At 38.2% G+C, this 22,716-nt stretch overlaps 2 protein-coding genes across 3 annotated transcripts; one reads left to right on the plus strand and one right to left on the minus strand.

The window, feature by feature from the left end:
- Positions 1 to 1,172: 1,172 nt before the first annotated feature.
- On the plus strand, positions 1,173 to 7,839 carry slc28a1 (solute carrier family 28 member 1). Its single transcript, XM_035664593.1, has 17 exons — positions 1,173 to 1,206; positions 1,445 to 1,524; positions 1,608 to 1,684; positions 2,073 to 2,164; positions 2,299 to 2,488; positions 2,586 to 2,727; positions 2,970 to 3,083; positions 3,651 to 3,725; positions 3,832 to 3,912; positions 4,037 to 4,117; positions 4,316 to 4,441; positions 6,240 to 6,370; positions 6,459 to 6,627; positions 7,011 to 7,187; positions 7,323 to 7,404; positions 7,506 to 7,604; positions 7,694 to 7,839. Exons 1-17 carry the CDS (start codon positions 1,203 to 1,205, stop codon positions 7,801 to 7,803), a joined length of 1,830 nt encoding a protein of 609 aa, XP_035520486.1. The 5' UTR covers positions 1,173 to 1,202; the 3' UTR covers positions 7,804 to 7,839.
- A 626-nt stretch (positions 7,840 to 8,465) lies between these two features.
- Positions 8,466 to 21,936, minus strand: alpk3a (alpha-kinase 3a). 2 transcript variants are annotated; one of them, XM_035664592.1, is made up of 14 exons: positions 21,589 to 21,936; positions 21,011 to 21,290; positions 20,060 to 20,181; positions 19,457 to 19,574; positions 17,948 to 19,301; positions 12,848 to 15,302; positions 12,410 to 12,557; positions 11,715 to 11,842; positions 11,584 to 11,619; positions 11,218 to 11,492; positions 11,022 to 11,110; positions 10,707 to 10,924; positions 10,580 to 10,628; positions 8,466 to 10,493 (listed from the first exon to the last, which is right to left on the minus strand). In XM_035664592.1, exons 2-14 carry the CDS (start codon positions 21,148 to 21,150, stop codon positions 10,157 to 10,159), a joined length of 5,469 nt encoding a protein of 1,822 aa, XP_035520485.1. In that variant the 5' UTR covers positions 21,151 to 21,290; positions 21,589 to 21,936; the 3' UTR covers positions 8,466 to 10,156. The 2 variants fall into 2 exon arrangements, with proteins under 2 accessions (XP_035520485.1, XP_035520484.1); XM_035664591.1 differs by having other exon boundaries at positions 11,218 to 11,495.
- Between the last annotated feature and the right edge of the window lie 780 nt (positions 21,937 to 22,716).

The raw sequence follows: 22,716 nt of genomic DNA on the forward strand, positions 1-22,716 counted from the left end.
GAAAGCTGTTTATCGTATCCATCAAGACAGACTGAGCCCCCATTGAGTGTTATGAACCATGGACAAACGCCATTTTATGAGGAATCAGATTATTTGTGTGTCTGACAAGATCACAATCAAACAGCAGCAAGTAGAACAAATAGCTGCCATTATATCCAATCACTAATCATCACCCTGAAAGTAAAGTACAAATTGCACTGCAATATATTTAATGGTCCAGATAACAGCTCTACCTGTTTTGGAGACAACGTGATTCTACAGCGAATACTCAGTGTACTTATTCTTCAGAACAATCGTTTAAAGAGATTCTTATGTGACATTGTTGACTTTGATCCACAAAAGTAACTGTGTGTGTATTGTAGTACACATAGCATATAACTTCACATAGTTATAGTATCATCTTTCATAATGTGTGCTATGTTTTATGAAATTACAAGATGACTAGTTTTATCTTAAAAATAAAGTTTAAAGTTTAAAATAAGTTTATTTACTGTAGCCTGTTTAAAAATGTGAAGGAAGACTAACAGCATTTATAACTTATAGTATAATATACCAGAATGTATATCTGTAATAGAGTAACTTTAATTTTGATACAAGGGGAAACTTATCGAATCTACCACAATCTAAGTATATGTGTAAGATGTTAAATATAGTTTTTGTGCACACACAGTAAATGATGTTATTTTAGCACATTAAAATTAGAAAATAAAAGGTGCTTTTGAGTCTTCATCATCATGTTGTTGAGTCACAGGCTTCTGAGAAACCTATTTTTAGAAACTCTAACTCTTGTTTGAAAATAAGAGCTCAAAGCATGACTTTTTATGACTTACTTAGGTGCATGGGTGGAGCACCATAAACTCATTCATGATTATTCCACTATGTATTCCCCTGTATTGTCACATATCAGTGAATGTATATTATTATATCTGTCAACAAGAATTCACATCTTATCATCTGTTGCACAAGGGATTTGGTGAACATGGTAAACTTCACGTCCAATCAAAGGTTGCTTCATAAGGTCTATTAAATCATTCATGTTGCATTAGCACACTTATGCTTACGTCCTGTATTTCCTGAAGCAGATCAGAGTGCTCCGTAACCTGTCTGTTAATTAATGATAAGACGCTTCATAAAGGACACAGTATTTTTTCCCGCAGTGTTTCTTTCACAGCACTTGGCAGTCGGGTTTAGGAGGACGCACAATGAGTAAGCCATTAGCTCTGCTTTTTCTTGAATAAAGCTGTTTGTTTTGCAGTATTTTTGAATGCCATTCTTTACAAGCTAAGCCACAAGGACTCTTGTGTGGACTTATTTTAAGGTTCTTTTATCTCACAGTGTACATAGAAACACAGCTTGTCACTTGTTTTGCATTCCTGGTTGTTGAAGTTGAAGCTGCTTTCCCAAAGGCTGCTGCACAGAAGTGAAAAATGATTGTGTTTTTCAGCGGAAACCAACGGTGTTCAGCTCAAAAATATAACCCATGCCAACGGAAATGGCGTGGACAACCAGGCTTTTGAAATCGAGGTATGTATTACATAGGCTATAATTTTTTTAAAGAAAATGGCACTATTTATTTTTCTTTAAATTAAATGCCTTTATTTTCTTAGGAGGACAACATTTCTGATACAGGGAGTGTCAAAAGGCAGACTAAAAAGACAAAAAAAGGATTGGGATCGTACATAAGGTGTGTCAGATCAAGTGATTGCATTTTGTAAGACAAAAATAATAAATGTTTTATTGGGGATACAATATTCTGGGTGCAGTTATCACAACAGGTGCACAGTATTAAGCCTCTGCAACTTTGATTGAGTTTCTGCTAGGCTATAGCCTATGTAAATGTGCAGAATTAAAGTACATACAACCAAAATCTGTGTTGTTTTATGTGCTACTGTGAAACTTTTTATTGTATTTAACACAAAAAACAGCTTTGGGGTAAATACACATTGCTTGATATTTAATCTATAAGTATGTAAAAGACAATATTTTTGATTCACTCAACTGAAGGATATTTCACATATTTAAAAGTGTATTTTGTACACAGTTACTTACTTCTAATTTGTCCTGTACTTCAGCCAAGTTTCCAAGCCGATTAATGCCACAGAGGATTACATCAAGGCTCACTCAAAAACCTTCAAATATGTTGTGCTGGCTATACTTGGAGCAGGTAATATTACAAGTCTGTTCAGTTGTGTTAAAATTTTACAATCAGTAGCAGTTTATTGTCCTGCACACTTTGACAAGACAATAATAATCACTTGAACATGGACAATTAATCAAACGCTGTTTTCTGTTCTGTAGGTTATGTGGCGTATTTCATTGCAGCCTGTGTATTGGATTTCAAGAGGGCCACTGGTCTTGTAGTCCTAACCAGTTTGGCTGTCGTTGCTAAATCCTATGAACTTTTGAAGGAATACAAGGGAGAAAGCATCAGTCGGTGTTCCAGACCGGCAGTTAGATGCTTTAAATCTCACTTGAAATGGATAAAATGGTGAGTGGATGTCTTTCATTCAGTTGCATTGTCCTCAGTATGATAACACACAATGGAGTCTGTTAATGAGTAAAGGTGTGTTTTATTGTGTTTTTAGGGTTTTCATTTTAGCGGCTTTGGCCTTGTTTGTGGTGTGGCTTGCCTTGGACACAAGCAAGCGTCCTGAGCAGCTTATCTCATTTGGAGGTGTGTGCATGTTCATCGTGCTTATATTCCTCTTGTCAGCACACAGGACAGCGGTGAGTTTTGCACTTTAACAACTGACTCATCTCCCATGATGAATATTGACAGTGGTTTTGAAACATGCTTGGTCATTATCTCACAAGTTATCTCTGGTCTGTTTTGCTGAGACTTTGCATATCATGTGGCCTTGTGCCCCTATCATCTTAAGGTTTAGCAGAAGTGCTTCCCTGCAATAACATACGCCTTTATGGAGACTCCCTGATAGTCTAACTATTTTCATTTTTAAACACACTTTTAGGTATCATGGAGACCTGTGTTTTGGGGTCTTGGGATGCAGTTCTGTATTGGCCTTTTTGTTATGAGAACAGAACCTGGACTCATAGCTTTCAAATGGCTCGGAGAACAAGTGCAGGTATTACACTTGGATGTTATAATAGATAGATGAATAATAAATAGCAGCAGTTAGGAATGTGTGTGACCTGAGTATATTGAATTATGTGATACACTGCGATGATATTTACACAAGCTTAGACATAACATTTAATACTTATTTGTTCATTATAAAATCAATTATTTTTTAAGAATCTTTATTGCAAATTGCTGTGAAATGTGTGATCCATCACTTTTAACCAATCATCCTGAAGCTCTTCATTTGCACAACAGACTTTAAATGGCACACAGTGTTTCTTATCTACCAGGGCACAATATTCTTTAACCGAGTGAATCATACATGCTTATCTTTAGAGCCACTTTATTATGCTGTTCACCTTCATCCAAGGGTTGAGTTATTGCAGAATGTGTGCACGTGCATTTTGTCTGTTAATAACTTTTTAATGTCAAGTATTATAAAGCTTTAGTTCAATGGCTTCCTGGTACAAATACATTTGTAAATGTCATACATTTATGGAATACAGAAACCAATAATCATTTAAAAATAATATAACATTGGTTATGCTTCCTCTTTGTCCTATAATTACAGATATTCCTGGACTATACCAAAGAAGGGTCAAGATTTGTTTTTGGGGATCTGATAGCAGACATTTTTGCCTTTCAAGTAAGTGGATGAATGGATGTATTTGTTCTTAAATGTGGGCACTTAACCAAGATTATAAGTTATTAAAATTGAATGTGTTTAACTTCAGTTTTGATTTCTTCCTCAGGCTTTGCCCATTGTTGTGTTTTTCAGCAGCGTGATGTCGATTCTTTACTTTTTGGGGATTATGCAGTGGCTCATTCTGAAGGTAGAGAAAGGTTAAAACTTGTACCTTACAACATCATAGGTTCCTGTAGGTCTGTATGTGTGTATTGCTTACTCCACTGCAGTGACAAGCTGCGACCAAGAGCCATGTGTTTTTGTCCATGCAGATCTCATGGGTTATGCAGATAACGATGGGAACCTCTCCCACAGAGACCTTGAGTGTGGCAGGCAATATATTTGTTGGACAGGTATGTCTGGGCAAGGCTTCATGTCTTTGCAACTCTTTCTTTTCTTTGACATTACTACTGGTTCTACATTATTAAATTTAATGAGCTACAGTACTTACATTTTTAAATACATAACCTCTAATACTAACTGCTGTAAAAAAAAAAAAAAAAAAGAACACTACACTTATTTACTTTTGCTCTATGTTTTCTGTGCATCAGACTGAGGCTCCGCTGCTGATTCGCCCGTATTTGAAAGACATGACCAAATCTGAGATCCATGCTGTTTTGACTGGTGGATTTGCCACAATTGCAGGCAGTGTCATGGGGGCATTCATCTCATTTGGGGTGAGATTAAGCTGTTTTCATACCACCACATAATCCATACAATGCTACTAAAACTAGATTGTTCTATCACACATGTCATATAAAAAGGTGCAATAGATTCTGCTTAACCCATTATTGACCAACAACTAGTAACAGTAGATATACAACATTTGCTGTGGCTACACATGACAAAATAAATTTGAATTTCACATATTTAGCAGGCTTTAATTGGTAGCCAAGGTTGTTTTTCTTTTAAAACAGAGAAAATCACAACAATGTATTTGACACATTAAATATCGGATTTACACCAGATCAAAGCGAAGCACAATATTGAAAATCGAAGTTGTTTTATATCCAGTGGTACCATATAACCCTTTAGTTTTTGACATTTTATCCCAAAGAAATACTAATAACTCTTGGGTCTGCACAATGGCAATACTGGACCAAGAAAAAGCAATTATGAGATTATAATTTTGCTGCATGTCAAAAATGATGAAAATCTGAAATCCTAGTATGTTCAAAAGGTGTTTTCCTTGAAAACACAAAACAAAAACCCAACTACTTGTGACCTAATAACTAAAAAAGATGAAACGTGCACTGTGGCCTTATACTTTGACCAATTAAAAACATGTCAGTAGATTTGTGCTTAGCTCTGCTGGTACTTTAAGTGCTGTAAAGGAAATTATTATAGAATTCCACTTTAGAAAAGAAAACACACTTAAAAAGACAAATAACAACAATAACAATCAATATTGTGGTTGTTAAAGTAGGTAAAAGCGGGTTTATGTTTTCTTTTAAAAGTTAGACAATGTAGGGAGACTGTTCCAGAGTCTGGGGCCAGGAGGGAGTGAGAGTATCAGTGCAAATCAGTGATTTGTTAGGAACATTAACTGTGAGGAGGTCAGTGACTTAATCTGGACTGAGGCAGTGTAATATTTGAAAATAATAAAAAGCACTTTAAAATCAATTCTATAGCAGGCAGCCAGTGGAGAGGTTTTAGTTTAAGGGTGATGTGATTTTATGTTGATGAAGAGACTGGCTGCAGTACTTTGAACCAGTTGTAGATGTTTGATACGGTTCTTAAGAAGGTGCAATACAGTTATCAAAACAAGTGTAAACACAAATGAGTGTTCACAGTTGTGAAAAAGCCAATTTAGTGTGCTTCAGGATTTTGATAGCTATCAAAGATGACACTCACATTCTTCTGAGTTTTGTAGCAATGGAAACAGATACCATGTTTGTCTGATAGCTGATGATTAACTAGATTTGATACTCTGATTTGATATTCTTGGCATCTAGATTGCTTTTCCTGACACTGTACCAACAGTTTTGAAGGTCACTGAATAACAGCTAGTCTCTAACTAGGGGTTAGTCACCTCTTCTGCTGACAAGCAGTCAAAAAACATCTTTATAAAGCTGCTAGACAAGAAAGATGCTGGTTTAGGTAGGTATGACTCTAACATTAATGTTGTGTTTTAACTGTAATTTTGAATAATGTTATTTTATCTCAGAAAAAAGCTGCACATACATGATAACTGTATGTTACGGCCACAAAATAAACATGTTGGCCTAACCAATTGTTACCAGCAACATATAAAAAAAACACTGTAACCTGATAATTAGTTTTAAAGCAAAATGATTTTATTTAGTAAAACTGCAATATTCATTTGGTGATGGTTTTGTTTAGTTAATTGTATTGTTTAAACAATAAGAAATTCTTAAAATCATGCACAATATTACATACTGTATCTGTTGCTGATTATTGCAGTAACTCCACCACAGTGCCTTGAATTAAATGGCATCTCATTGTATTTTGCAGATTGATCCATCTTCCTTGATATCAGCCTCTGTGATGGCTGCACCTTGTGCCTTGGCCATCTCCAAACTCTCTTACCCAGAGACAGAGGAGAGTCCCTTCAAGTCAGAGAAGAATGTTAAAGTGTCTTGTGGGTATGTATATCTGTCCCTTCATTTATTATCTTCCCTTTCATGATTTTTCAACTTTTTTTTCAATGAAAATACTTTTTTAACTCCCTAGAGATGAACAGAACATTCTGGAGGCTGCTAGCAGTGGAGCATCTGCTTCAATAGGTCTTGTTGCTAACATCGCAGCAAATTTGATAGCCTTTCTTGCCATCCTCGGGTTCATAAATAACGCTTTGAGTTGGCTTGGAAGTATGGTGGGATATCCTGAAATCACATTTCAGGTAAATTTGAACAAAAGACTGATAGCTTAAATGTGACCTTTGAGAATTAGCATTTTTGTTTTATTGTATTCATTTTGCACAAACGTAAGATTAAAGAGGGTTATCCAAACATGGTGGTCAAATAATAAAAAAGCTAATAAAATGACAATCCCTGTCAAAAAAATAAAATAAAAATAAAAATAATAGATCTATAATAAACATTTACATAAATAATATTTATTTTGTTTTAATTATGTATTTTGTTATGATAGTTCAAAATTTAACTAATTATTCAGACATGCATCTATTTATTAATGCACGCATTTCACAGATTTTGCTTGCTTGTACTGTAAATTTAGTGAGTCTAACAGTATCCAAATAAGCCTGTCTCTCTGTGTTCATAGCTGATTTGCTCTTACGTGTTCATGCCTGTGGCCTTTATGATGGGAGTACCATATGACGAAAGTTTCATTGTGGCTAAACTAATTGGCACAAAGCTCTTCCTCAACGAGTTTGTGGCTTATGAGAAATTATCTGAACTGAAGGAAAACAGACTCAGTGGAATTGAAGAATCAATATCTGTGAGTAAACTGGAGTTTGAATATTGTCACTGTGGGTGTGCTGCAAGCATGAATTTGGGAGTATTTTGTGAGCACTGCACAGTAAATGAAATTAAAGGGAAACAATTTTACATGACTTGTTTTTTTCTGTTTCAGATCCGATCAGAAATAATCACCACTTATGCACTTTGTGGGTTTGCCAACTTCAGCTCACTGGGTATTGTGATTGGAGGCCTTTGTGAGTATTTTATCATCCCATAGCCATGTTTAGTTCTGCCCCAGGATTCTCTCTCACCAATGACATCTGACACAGAGTATTATATTTTCTTTTTCTCAAAGCCTCTATATGCCCATCCAGAAGAGGTGATATCTCATCTCTGGTACTGAGAGCTATGCTCACTGGGACATGTGTATCTCTAGTCAACGCTTGCATTGCAGGTAAGAGCTTTTGAATTAAACTGGAAGAGCACTTTAGCTTGTTTCCTGTTGTACTGTACCTGAGTTGCTTTTTCACTTTTATTTCTCAGGGATTCTCTATGTTCCTCTACCTAACTGTGTGGAGCTGTTCAAGGCATCTGCCTTCAATGCCACAGATGAAAATATACAATATTGCTGTGAAGACCTCTTTAAAAAGTAAGCATGCACATTTGAATTATAAAGATATTTTTTGGTGGGTGGCTTAAAATGTTAGGGAAAACATCAGTGACTCACAGTGTTATTTGATTCTTGAATTGACCTACTACTCTGTTCACTTAGGCAGTATCTGATATGGGGTTTTTGGACTTACATCTCAAATTGATTCTTTTGCAGCACTGTAAACAATGGCACCATCTCATTTGAAGGACTGTGGAGCACAGTAGCAAATGCCACTGTGTTTTTCTCTAAATGCTGTCAGTGTTGTGATCTCTCTGCTTTGGACGTTTGTAAGTAGAGGAGAAACATACATGCTGCAGTTTTCTGTTTTTATGCTGTACTTACAGTAATTTGTCTTGTTTTTACATTTTTGTCATAGCTCATGTAAAAATGTAAAGTCTATATACATACTATGTTTTAAAGATGAATGTAACTTTCATGTATTATATTGTAAATTAATTCAGATATTGGTTTGTATTTAAATCCAAGGATTAAAAGGAAACAGCTTCAGAAAAATACCTCAGGAAATATTCAGGCAGTTTCATGAATGTCAATATTTAAAATTAAATTGAGTAACTCAGTCATTTCATAATGTTATTGATAATTATACACACATACTGTCATACTTTATGAAAAAATAAAAACCTATGAAAATGTGAACTATGCTTGGACACAAATGTTTTATATATTTATTTTTTAAAAATTAGCTGACATAATGTGACATAACAACAACAGCACACATTGTTAACACACATTTATTCTTCTTTCCTAATAAGTCATTCATTTACTCACTCGCACACTCACCCACGCATTTTACATTTTTCTTCACGTGACTTTAGATATTTAGTCCTTTGACTTTATGTACACATAAATACAAGCATTTGTTTGTCATCTGCTGATCAATATTTCAACCTCATCTTTTTTATAGAATTAGGGTTTTCTGTGTTAAACAATCATGCAATTAACTAACGGCATCTGAAGTATTTGGACTCATTTGAAGACTCTTACTGATCATTAACCAATAATACATTTCAGAATTTCCGAGAGACTTCTTGTCAGTTCTGTATTATTTGTAAAAGGTAAGTGACTCCAGTTAAAATTTAACCATGAATACCTGTGCACACTCATGAGATAACAGATAGTTTTCATTCTTACTCTTAAGTCCATGCTGGCTTTGCAACCTAAAAAAAAGAAAAGAACAAATAATAATAGAACAAAAAGAAAAGACAATGCTTAAGATTTGTATGGTTTCCTTCTGACCAACTGCACACGAGCAAAACTCACCACTTTCTTTTTCAGCAAAAGGTGACTTGCCATAAAACTTCAGAGTTCATGCAAGGAGCCTTTCTCAGTGATCAATAGGCTTCTGAAAGTTCTGAGTCTGCTCTTTTGTTTATTTTGTTCAGTGTGTTTTGTTCACAGTACATAGGTCAGGTAAAAATAACTATCTGGAACTCAATTAGCAGCTTTCCTTTCCACTCATGTGTTTGCATGTCAATGGGTGTGAGCATACCATAGTTAAAGAGTTTACTGGTAAACCCCTTAGTGCTCATTGCTTTGACAATATCATTCAACAGCATATATTCTAAAATACTGTAAGAGGACTGATTAAAGACACAGACACAACAGATACAAAGAGCTCAAAAACAACTCAAAAGTAATGCCAAAAACAAAGTGCACACAAACATCTTTGACCTAAAGCAGTGAGCAGTTCAAATGCCAACCATAAATAACATCTCCAAAATAAACTTTATGTCCTACACACATACTGTACAACACAGATGAACATGCAGCATCTACTATGGATACATTACCTCAACCCCCTGTGTGGCTGTGGGTTTATTCTCCATAATGCGTTAAATCAAACCACTAAAATGTCGACATTTTTTAAAAGAAAAGAGCAAAACTGTATGGTTCAGTGATGATGAATTTGAGTTGAAAAATATTGCTTGCAGAGTTGTTTGTCCACTCATAGAGCTGATAAGACTCTGAGGTAAGTGTTTCAAACCATTTAATAGTGGTATGTCACCTGTAATGTGGCCCAGTTTTGCTTTTCATACTGTTAAAGTAAAAAACACAGATTTTGTTGTTTGGTTTCAATGAGATATAAGGTCAAAACCCCTGTGCCCATTGCTCCAAATAGTCTCATAAACCTTTTAACTACAGGAAATAGCTGGAGGATTGATGGTACTGTAACTGTAATGGCAGTTCACAATACAAGACAGGTCAACACACTATTCATTTTCTTATAGTCTTACTCTTCAAGTCCTTGCTGGCTTTGGTAACTGGAAAGAAACAGGTAATACTAAACCATTAAAAGTAATAAAATCTTGCTTGACACAAAAAAGCTTCTTTTCCTACCTCATTTCAAGAACTTCAACAATTTCTGCAGGCTTGGGTTTGGCACCTGATTTATTGTCCTCTGTCTCCTGAACTTTTCTAGTTACCTTTGGGCTAGAATTTGCCTTTCTTAACATCTGAGGGCTTTGTCCTTTCCGCTGCAGCTTTGGGCTGTTAGAGCCCAACTTGCGGTTAAGCAGGGGGCTCCTAGAGCCCTTCATCTTGGTAGGCTGCAGACTATCCATAGTCTTAAGTGGTTGCAGGCCAAGAAGTCCACAGTAGTAGTTGCACTGATGGTGTGTCAGGAACTGTTCAAATACTTCAGGAGAACCACGCTCTGTTAGTCCTTGGTATCTAAAAAACAAGGGACAACTTTTTATACCAACTATTCTAATAGAAAACAAACAATAACAGTTGCATGTATTGATATAGATACAAACCCTTTTGACTTGGTCACAACTTGAACATTTGTAATCTTCATTTCAACACCTGCAAAAATAGATCACAGAAGATTAGTAATATGATCAATACCACAAATACATAAATTACTGCTTTAGGGTGTCTTACCCTCCAGCCGAGTGACCAGCAAATTGCCGTGCGTCCACTGATGGATCCAGTGCTGGAAGGTGCTGCATTTCTGCTCCACCTCAGTACCGGTTCGTGTAATTAGCCTGCCTTTAGGATCCATCATACAATACTTGAGAAAGACACCCTTAATATCAGCCTCCACTGTGGCATATGGCACAGAGTTTGCAGGCCGGTACATCAGATACTGAGGAGTCACTCTGTGGGCAACAAAAAAAAGAGTTTATGGCAAGCAGTGTTGTACATTTTAATAGGAATCAATTATCAGATCTACTGTGTAATAAGTGTGGCACTTACTCTAGTGAAAAGCCAAAGTTCTCATTAGCTCTTGCTTCAGCAGCAAAGATTTTACAGTATTCTCGAATCATGTTTTGGACTTTGCATTCCTGGCAACACAAAGAATTTAATTGAGCAGATTAGTGTACTGCAGTTAATCCCTGGGGATTTATTGGTAGCAAATGACCAAATAGCAGACAATAAATCCACTACTTACTTTCTTAGTAATCTCTAGATTCCTTTCTGCAAGGTTCATCTCCTGTTTGGTCCCGTAAGCAATGGGGTTTTGAATTTTGATGATGCAGGCGCTTCCAGACTCAAAGACAGGATCCAGTCCATAAATGACCTTCACTCTGCTGGCTTTGTGAGCACAGCCCTCCCCTATGTTCGCCATCTCGGTCATGATGCGGCCAAAGTACCTGTCACCCCAGGTGCCACAGTTGGCCAGGCCTTTGGTGAACAGCAGTGGGGTCATCTCGATCTCCTCTCCAACTCCAAGAAAAAAAAACAACCCGATATTTACAATGAGCAGTAATTTACAGACAATATATTAAAAAATATGATAGCTGACTGAAATATTTACCTTCCAAATCATCTCTTAATAATATCTCAGACAGAACTGTAAAATAGAAAGACACACTCATAAAAACACAACTGATAATATAAGATTCAAATTTCACACTTTTTCTTTCTCCAAGGCATACTGTATCTTACTGTCTACGCTGAGCAGGAAGTCAGTGGTGTCAGTCCCATATTCATTATTGATCGAACAGCCATATACCCCACAGTCTTGGCTGGATGCTAGGACAATAGCCAGAGCTACTTGGCTTTCATCTCCTCCGCTTGAGGACAAGGAAGGGGGAAAACACATAATCATGAATATGTCAAGTTGATTGATTGGAGTTATACCTAACTTCAAAGATTCAACAAGATTCAACAACAACCCACAAGGTGTCACTGTGAGGCAGAAGGTCATGCTGTGTGGCAGTCTGCTGACACAGCAGTCAATAGCACATATATAGACTTTTAATGCCCCCTGGAGATGGGAAAAATATTGTGTCAGGTTACAGTTTCTGTGTCTAGCCAGAGATTCACCTCTCTGTGTCACAGCTGTGGGGTTCACAGTCACATGAGCGCAACGTCTCTGCAGTGAGAACATGAGAATGACACAAGGCCATGGGATGCACTCTGAGGCCCCAAAAAATCTTGTCCATCCTTGTAGCATTATTGTTTCATATTTGGAACCTGTCAATTTTATGCTCGGTGGAAATCCTCAAAATAATAGCAGTGAAAAAGGTGACAAGTAATAATGTTAATACAAACTGAACACCAGGTGATTTTGCTGTTGATTTGTGTTAGAGGTGGTTAGAGTAGTGTTTGTGACATTGTAAGACAGGAAGGGGATTTACCTTCTCTTCACCTCTAGTATTTCCTCCTCATCTCTGAACCACTTAATGGTGGAGTCACTAAGCACGTTGAAGAACTGGCACCAGAGCTTCAGGTGTCCGGAGGCATCCGGGAATGGCTCTCCCCTGATTTTGCGGATGACCTGTGGAGCTGGTAGTACATGAGAGACAGAGGGGGTGCCCGACACGGGGCCAAAGTAAATATATACTGTACTGGAGAGTGGAGACTTTCTAATGTTTCAACTTCCTCGAGCACCGGTGTACTGATTCGACTCCTGCTGACAAACTGCAAAGTATTTCACAGAACCACTATTGTGATATTGTGATATTTAAACAAACACATTGATACAGCCTTAATGGGAAACATGCAACTTGTTCCCACAACATAATATCTTTACAAGATAAAAAAAAATCCTGAGGGAATGAATGATTGATTCTTACCTTTCAAAGGGTCTAGCTTCTTTTCAGCAGGTTTCTCCTCTTGTTTGTTGCTGACTGGCTCTTCTGTGGGAGTCTCCTCCACGACTTTTGGCACCTCCAAGGTGACCTTTCTGCGGCTCAGGAGCGGAGAGCGCCTCTCCATTGGTGGAGTATTTTGTCCTGTGGAAGCTTGTAGTAATGCTGCTCTGCGAGCCTGGCTGGGTGACATGTAGGGGCTCTCCTTCTTAACTTGAGTATCTAGCGCACCAACCACTGCTCCCTCTCCATCTTCTTTAGGTTTTGGGATGAAGATTTTGCGCCGCGCTCCGGAGGCCAACTCCTCAGGTGTGGCAGAGCGTATGAGGGACAGACTGTCTCTGCGTTTCAGCCGGGGACTGCTTTCACAGGAGAGGGATGATGTTGGTGTTGAGCCTCCACTCAGATCTTCGTCTGCTTTGTCACTCTGGCGGTCACCCACAGTGATTACAGGGATAGCCGTCACAGCCTCATTGTCTGAGTCTGGAGGAGCTTTGGACATGAATTTCCGGAGACTGGCTGGACTCAATGATGGATGTGTTGGGGGTTTAGAGGACAGTCTCTCGACAGACGATCTGTTTCTTTGGTGCTCCTCAAGAGAGACAGAACTCTCTGTTTTGGCCTCTTTAAGGGGTTTTGTTTTCAAGATTTCAGGGACAATGTTGTCTTCTGTTGTTTTACTGGATGATGGCACATTGTTACCAACGTTTGGTGTTAGAGCTTCATATAGCATTGAGAGACTGTTCTCTTTTACACTCTTTTCTGTAATTTCTTCTTTTTTCTTGTCATCATCATGCCTTGTTCCCCTTTGCTTGGCTGAAGTTTCTGTTTCTGTTGACTCACTGTGAGAGGACAGACTAAGTGCAGAATCACTTTCGTGACAAGTGACAGATATCGGTGGCACCACAAACAAAGGCACAGTTGGAGTTTCAAAAGACTGTGGCGTATCTGAAATGTGGCTGTTTGCACTTGCATCGTCCTCCTTGTCATCAGTGCACAAAACATTTATCACAGGAATTGATACAAAGTCCATCTGAGGGAGCTGTTTACTGCTTTTAGGAAATGGCTGCTCTCGCTCAAACATTTCTGTCTCATCATCTAATTGCGCAACTTCCTTTGTTTTCTCTGTTGGTAAGAGGTTATAATCATTCTGCATACCTTTCTGTGTGGGCAACAAACTTGAAGAATCACTCATGCTCTGTTGTTGGATTATTACTGCTGACACATGAGTTGCATCATGTTTTTGCAAAATAGCAGACTCTGATTTTTGCTTGTTTAGTGCCAAAATACTTAGTGGCACAGTGTGTTCTTTTAGCTCAGGCTCCATTATTTCAATTTTTGGGATTACAAAATGTTCTTTTGGGTTCAAATCTGGTACAGTTGGTTCAATATCTGGGGTGTCTTCAATAGTAGATATTTGGATTTGTGGAATATTCTCTGAGGGCCAACCCTGTTGTCTCTCACTGCTGTCCTGATGTGGAGCATTACTGTGTTCCTCCAAAACATTAGCATTACCTTCCTTGTTTTGTGTCACTGAAAGGCCGTTTGATTCATCAAACTCCTCTTCTTTCACTGGATTTATCTTTTCTGTCTCCTCTTCAAACTGTATGCTCTCATTCCTTGCTTCAGTGCCCTCAACTTCTAAAATGTCTGGCTCTTGCGCTTTTAGATTGTTGCATGAGTTCACTTCTTCTAAATCTTGCAATTCAATTCTGTCTTCACTATCTCTAAAACCTGAGTTTGAATTCTCCAGTGCGCTGACATTGTGGACTGTGCTTTCCTCTACTATAGAAGAACTGCATTCTTGCTGTATTTTTAGGTCACCCATCTCCAAACTCTGTGGGGCTGCAGTAGGCGGAAATCCTACATTCATTTCCTGAATCAGTGAAGTACTTTCAGTCTCTTCTTTTTCGTTACATCTCTCTACACTGTATGCTGCTACAGCAGACAGAGATGCAAGCACCTGATCTGGTGTTGTAGATTCGCATGGCTCTATTCTCTCTTCCAGTGAAGATGTTGTTAATTCAGTCATTTCAGATCTGTTTATATCTGAGCACGGCTGTTTGTTTGATTTCACTTCTGCTTTCTCTTCCTCACATAAAGTATTGGACAAACGACCCCCCTCTGTGTATGGTTCACTTTCTTTGTCCATCTTATCAACACTTATCGCCTCATCTCGCAAAGTTCCAGTGGGTGCTTCTCCATGGCTGGGGCTGTCTGAGATAACACTGTGGGGGGGAGTCCAGCTTTCTTCCAAACTAGTGAGGGTGGGTGTGGGGGAGGATTCCCCTTCACAAGGGGGTTGGGTCTGTGGTAAGACAGATATATCTTCTCTGGGTAAAGACTCATCTCTTGCAGCATGGTGATAAACTACCAGACAATCTGGCTCTTGCTGGCATGTGGAAACTTCTGTGATAACTGAGTCTACCTGAGATTCAGCCTAATGGAAAGTAAACAAATAAAGCATTTTAGTACTTCCTTGCAGTGTTTGTCTTTCTCAATAAAGTCCATAAAACCCACACACCTTACACTGCTGGTTTTGATTCTTAGCCATGCAAAAATATTTGTTAGTAGTAAAGAGACCATATAGTACAACCTAGTGGAAAAAACATTCAGTGTCATGTTGAAAATGTAAAGTATTTTTAAGAAGCTTGTTACAGCAAACCTACTGCAGTGACCTTTGACAGTGTGTTACATTTTTAGACATGTTTTTCTACCATAAATCAACAGAAGCATGAACACTGACAGAATATGACAAATGTGACATTGCAAAGCAGTGTTTTATCCCGGAAAGAAAGGAAGAGCTGTGAACAAAGTTGATCAGTTACTAGTTGTTGGCAGACAATAAATAGTTCAGAAAATATGCAGAACAACTACAGTGAGTCAATATATTCTTGTGTTTTATGATCTGTCAGCTAATTTCAGCAACTGCTTTACTTCATGTCATGTGCAAGGTAGCTGAAACCAAGTGTTTACACATGCAAGAGTCCAATAAAATGTTTAAAAAACCCTAAACTTTAACAAACAGGGTTTATTTTTTTTTCTTAGTTTAACATTTTCTAACTAATATCTATTTTGTACTAACTTTTATGTATTATGCAAACAGTTAAACTGAGTTTAACTGTACTCTAATCTTTTAAGTGTCTTTTAAGTGTACTCTAATCTGTGCCTCTTATGTTGAAACACAGACAGGGGAATTCCCACATGATTTACAAACTCACAGAACTTGCTGAGTGAGACTGAATGACAACTGACAACAAGTCATAACATGTATGATTCACATAAATCTGCACACAATGGGATATTATAAAAAATCTTAATTATGATATTCCTGAAAAAAAATTACATTTGAGTATACGTAAAGTATAAGTAAAGCTTCAAGCTACATATAAGTAAGTATAAGTGTTGTTGGGTTTCCCCCCATCTCTCCCTGTTTTTCAGTTCACACCATTACACTTTATAATGAAGACTAATGAATGCACATGGCGCCCTCGTGACTACGTGTTCGGCCAGCAGGGACTGCCAAGAAAAAAAGAAGTTGCTGCTTTCGATGGAAGGGAACTGATATCACATTTAGTCTAAAAATGAAGCTGTGGTCATCAGTACACCTTCGTGCTATAGGTGTCACACTCACGTGAGAAAACATTATTCAATTAAAAGGTCTGACATCCTCCAACTAGTCATCCAGCAAGTCTCACATTATCACATCACCATAACAAAGGTACAAATGTAGTTCCACATTATGGATTTACAATTCATCTGCAGGTGCTATGTTTAAACATAGCAGTTCCCTTTTCCACATGTCACAGAATTCAATACATATGCTGTGTGCATTTCACCGAACAAAACAATTGCATAATATATTTGGATTTCATAAGTTATAGAATCTTATAGTTATAGAAACAGGCAAATTGAACAAAATGTGCAGAAACAGGAATAACCTTCTAATAACTGTAAAATTTTAGTGATTTTTGATATGTGCAACTAAAACCATATGTCTACGACTTCAAGTTTACATTGGATTTTTGAAGTGTGTCTAACATTTAGCCATTAGTTGGCTTTCAATTTAAAATGGCCATATGTCTAAATTATTTTCATAAACTATTATAAAACTCACACAAACAAATGTCACTCCGGCACCAACAGAGACAAATTCTTCTTATTTTAAAAGAGTTTCAGTTCAAATTAATACTTCAAAGAAAGACATAAAAGAAATCCATTAAAAAAATTCAGTCTCACAGTCACATGATCAAACTGAACTAAATCAGTGCATCCTAACATTATTGTTAATGTATGGGCGCTTACTGTACAGCCCGTTAATCCTAATACCCCACACACGACAGACATGAAACAATTCTTCAAACTGAACTCTAAGTTGACAGAAGTACTACCTTCTTCCCTCTTCTCTAGACTAGATGAGGAAGCGGTTTATTTTAAGAGATTGTGGGGTGGCAGGGGGGAGGAATGTGTCCAATGTGACAAGGCCCTCCTTTCATGCTCAGACCTGCGGTAGAACTCACTCTACTCCCGCTCATACATACCACACGGCCCTCTGACATGCAAAGCCCTGTATGTAACGTGAGAGCTGCCTCTGATATTCAGGTTTCATCATGATCTCTGACGCGCTGTTGTCCCACTCATCATAGCCAACATCTGAGTTATTCTCCATCCTATTTTACAGTGTGCAGTGTGAAACAAAACATCCCCCACCCCCCACCTCTATTAGGTGCAAGTTGCCCCATCCTCCCACACTGTCTTGCACTCTTGAGTGATATCAATGCAGTGAAACCACAATCTCATCTCAACATGGCTGACTCACTCCACCAGTCGCTGATTCCGGATATTATACTGTATGTTTAAAAGTGGTTGTATTGTGTGACTGTTCCACACTACCCCACTATGAGTTGTTTCTTATCTACCACACTTACAACCAGCAGCAGTTCAAAGCCTAAACTGTGCCAAAGTTGACATAGTTCAGGCTTTAACCCTGAAGTACCTCATCTTGTACTATCTTGTCACACAAATGCAGTCTATATATAACTCTCAAGGGTGCAGCCAGCTGCCCTGCAAGACGACTGTACGTACCTCAGTGAGAACTTGAAGCCCAGACAATGAAATTTCTTCACCTGGACTGCTGCTCTCTGGGCCCACAGACACCTCCATAGCTGCCACAGTATCATCAGCCTCCTTGGCGCTCAGCCCAGTAGACTCCTCTACATTCTCAGGTGACAATATATGAGCTGGTGGCATGTCTGTGTGTAGAATACTTTCATCATGCTTATGTTCATGTGGCTCCAGTGACGCTGACTGCTGCTCTATATCCATTGTTTCTGAAGGCTCCTTTGGTTTATCCATTTCCATAGGCACAACATCTTCTATGAGGGGCTTGCACTCTTGTTTATGCTCTGATTGCAGCCGGAATGATGGTGGTGTTTGCGGTTGTGGAGGCAGCGTTGAGGCATGCGAGTGGTCAAACTCTCTCTCCTCAACGTGATCATGAGAATCCTTCTTACTCTTACCAAAGAAGAAGTCTTTGACTGTGTGGAGCATAGAGGAGATGGAAGCCTGGATGTGGTGGTGGTCGTGATCCTTATGATCCTTGCTGTGATGTTTGACTTCTGAACCATGTTTTGTGGTAGGTACTGTGTGCGACATCACCAACAACCTTTCCCTTCCCTTCTCTCTCTCTGTGGCCAATTCATTTCCTCTCCTTTTCTCTCTCTCATACTCTTCCTCTAGTGCTTTTTCTTTTTCTTCTCTCTCTTTTCGTATCCTCTCTTGCTCTTGCTCTTTCTCTTTACTGGCATTTACAATAGGAATATCCATCTCTTTATGTTTCTCCCCTCTAGGTGAGTTGAGTTTCTCCTCAGCAGCCTGGGACTGGAGAGTCTCTGCCAGAAATTGTGCCAAACTGATTCCGCCATCATAACAATTTTCACCTCCATTCCCCATCACATGACTTCTGCTGTTGCTGCTGGTGCTACTGCTACTGCTGTTAACACCCGCATCTACTCCATTTGAGATCTTTATTTTCTTTTTGGCCAAGGTTTTCTCGGATGGAGAAAGGTCACAGCCTTTGATTGTTTCCTTGTCTTCAGAACTAACTCCATTAGGCTCTGCAGAGGCTCCCAGTTGTTCCACAGCCTCAGGCTCCTTGACCACTGGGCTCTCCTCTGGTGGTGGGACATGCCGCTTTCTCTGTGGACGTTCTGGGCTTCTCTGCGGTTTCTCTTTCTGCATGTTTTCTTTATCCTCCTTCTTGGACTGGATCTCCAAATCGTTCTTCTTCTTCTCTGCTTTCTGCTTCAGCTTGGCAAAGAACCTCTGGTGAATCTTGTACTCATTCATAGTGCCAACTTCCAAAACTCCCGAGCAGGAGACAATACCTTTGCTATTGCTGGCTGAAACCTGATAGATGGCTGCATCATCCAATGTGCAGCTGAAAACAAAAACACTTATTACACATAGTCATTTCTCACATTGTAGGTACTCTAGCAGCGTTATGACATTTACGACAACAACAACAAATAAATCAAACAAACAAATATACATTTCTAATCATTTATATTATTCTAACAAAGTTGTATAACATACTTGTAAATATGGAGGGTATGGGTTTTTCCATTACGACGAATTTCATATTTTGGGAGTCCGCAGTATCGGTCCATTTCCATATCATCTTTATACCATTTCAGTTCTGGAGCTGGGTAACCTGAAAACATAGATAGACTTTAATGAACTGATTGCCTCTGGGTTATAAACAATCCACTCCGAAACACTTTGCCACAAAGCACTATGAAAGCACTATGAACATTTGTTACACTGGGAACATGTCCTAAGAGACAGTTTGCACTAAATACCCTTTTTATTACTGTTTAAAAGCATTGGCATGTGTTTTAGGCTGTTGCATCATTTTTAGGATGTGTCCCACAGGAACAGCTACTGCTGTTGGATGGGCCCACCCATCCAATCTGCCTGCAGTCTATAACACAACATCCTGGAAAAAACAGTTTGAATATTATCCGGCCTGATGCGTTTTTATGGAGCAGTTCATTCTGATGCCTTCCAAGTAAAATCTTGTTTTCAGATTAGTCACATCCTGTCTCTTTACACCACAACAATCTAAACAGTTTCATTTACTCTAAAAAAGAACAAGCAAGACATACAAATGAAAAAGGCTATTAAGTGCAGACCTACCTGATACCACACAGGTGAACTTCACATTACAGTTTTCTGACACTGCCTTTGATTTCAAGGTGGTCTCAAAGCAAGGCTGTATGTCCTCGGTCAGCTGAGCCATGACGCTGCACAACGTGCTCCTGGAAGCAAACGCTATTGCATTAGAGAGTCAATTTCTTGCTTTCAAATAGTAAACAGTTTTAACACTTGAGTATCATTTCAGTGACCTCTTCACCTCTGTGCAGTACATTCAAATTTACTTGCTCAATTAAGAGGACAAGGTTGTTAATGGAAATTTCTGGTAGTGTGGAAGAGGAGATAACTGGGGGATTGTGAGATGTCAAGCAAAACAAAGGTGTCAATCCAACACTAAAACCGATGTTCATCACTAAAACTGAACTGAACACGAGACAAACTGGACACTTACATTTCAGTTCAAACGTTGGTAGGTTTAATTTAGGGTAAACCAGTTTTGTGGTTAAGATGTTAGTTGGGAGGAATGTTTTAAAAGTATGGATTACCTCGTTGGCCTGTAGTGAGAATACCTTGAATAGCTATTCAGAGAGGAGGCAAATGAAGGGACGTCAATGATTAATTAAGATCTGCGTATACGGAACCCACCTACATAAAATAGTCTAATAACTGCCCCCCTCTTTGATAAAAGGAGCACATTCTTATTCTTGTTTTTTGATGATCAGGAACAGAAACCCGATTATCACGATCGATAAATGTGATTTGTGACCCACAATGTGATCCACTGATGTGTATCATTTACTCTTTCCAGGTAAATTAATGTAGGTATAAAGAGACATTTCTGGTCATGTTTTGTGATTGTTACTTAATCTGCCTGACCCAGATGCCCTTTCTTGACCACCATGCAATGTAAACCTGTTTTTTTCAAATCTGCTTCAAAAGAAACAAAGACTTACATGATTTGCATATACATAGATTATAGATAAGGTTGTTTACCTGTTTTCAGGCCTAACATTCGAGAGGTAAGTATTGCGGCTTTCTGAGCGGCCATTGGAAGAGCTGCTGTCCTCCTCATTGAAGCTGCTTGTCCTCCCATTGCCAGAATAAGTGCGAGTCATTGGCCTTCTGGAAGTCATCGTCCACTGAAGCAATTCACAAAAAATGTAAAATCCGATATAAATTTATTACCCACAGTATAAAACTACTCCGTGGTCACGTCCAAAGCTTGTTCAAGGTTCAAAGCTCAAATTTAATAGTGTTATCCATGTAAAAGCCCCTGGGGAAGAAAAAAGAAATGCTTCAGAATGATAACAAAACCTGTAAGTCAATCAAACAAAGTATAAGATACACTGGGTTATTTGCTTGTATAAAACGCAGAGACTCAATGCTCTTTCTTTCTAACCAAGCAAAGTACTTACATTGGAGCAAGTTATAAATAGGGTCAGCTATCAGGTTGTGAAAAGGCTGTTAGTGGTCAAGCACAAACCTTAGACAAGTTATACACTTGTACGTGTTAGGAATATAATTAAGGTGTTTCTCTGCCTTCTTAAAACCTGGTAAATCTTCCAACTTACCACTGAGATGTTGTCAGTGTTGCTTTAGAGCCAGAGTCTGTGAAGAAAGTCTCTGTAACTGCCTATCATAGACACGCATGTGTTGCCAGCAGGGGCCTATTTATAGCAGCCCTACAAATAGGTGCAAGAGCACATCAGAATTTCCGAAACTGGACTTTTAACTTAGCAAAGAAATCTAAAAACTAAACTGAATTTAGAGTAACAGCTTATCATTTAAACCAGAATATATTCCTAAAAAGCTGCCATTTAATCAGTGGTCATACTGTTAAAAAGATTCTCTGCTTTGTTTTGATCTGTCCTAATAAGTTGGAAAAAGAGTGTCCCATCTTAGTGTGAAGCGGTAGTGGATTGGATGTGGACTTGCAAAACATGTCTGTCTTATATGGTTTATGATGACAACCAATGGTTTATGTCCTATGCTTTGCTCAAGAGTTGCTTAAGGACAGCCCCCCTTACTTTGTATTGCAACACATGGTCAAAACATAGAGACCCACTTGCTCACATTTCAATATCAATGAGACAAAAACAGGCTCAGCTGACAAAATCTATACTTTGATTTAACGAAGTGAGGGTATTTTCAAATACTGATTTATTTGTTATGTTATAGTTTTCGATTGGTCTCATTTATTTGTTAAGGTTTTAGCCCATTCCTAAATTGCTTTAAGGTAATAGTTTTTTACTAGGATGAATTGTTTTATACAACTGGATTTAAAATTGTATTCATGATTTCATAATAGCATTTCTATCTAATACTGGTTTGTCTGCAAGTTACTGTTGTATACTGGCACTAAACTCTTACTCGGCCGTTAAAGCTTTATTTAAACCTAATACCTTTTTGTAAAAATGCCGTACACCTATATGTCTGCAATGTGAAAGGGACGCTAACAATAATACATATTCAATAATATACTTAAATGTATACAAAAACTAACATTAATAAATCAATTATTTTAATATTGTGATTTTATAAATGGTCAACGCAGGATAATAAACTCTTTAAAAGGACTGGCAGATTATATATTTAAAGACATAACACATTATGCTGTTTGAAAATGTATAGTATTTTTACCCTTCTACAATGAGACACTTTTAAAATATTTTACACGCATGTGAACATACAGTGTAAAG

Source organism: Morone saxatilis, unplaced genomic scaffold (assembly GCF_004916995.1).
Source record: "Morone saxatilis isolate NCDOM2014 unplaced genomic scaffold, NCSU_SB_2.0 Contig2, whole genome shotgun sequence".
Lineage (NCBI taxonomy): Eukaryota > Metazoa > Chordata > Actinopteri > Moronidae > Morone > Morone saxatilis.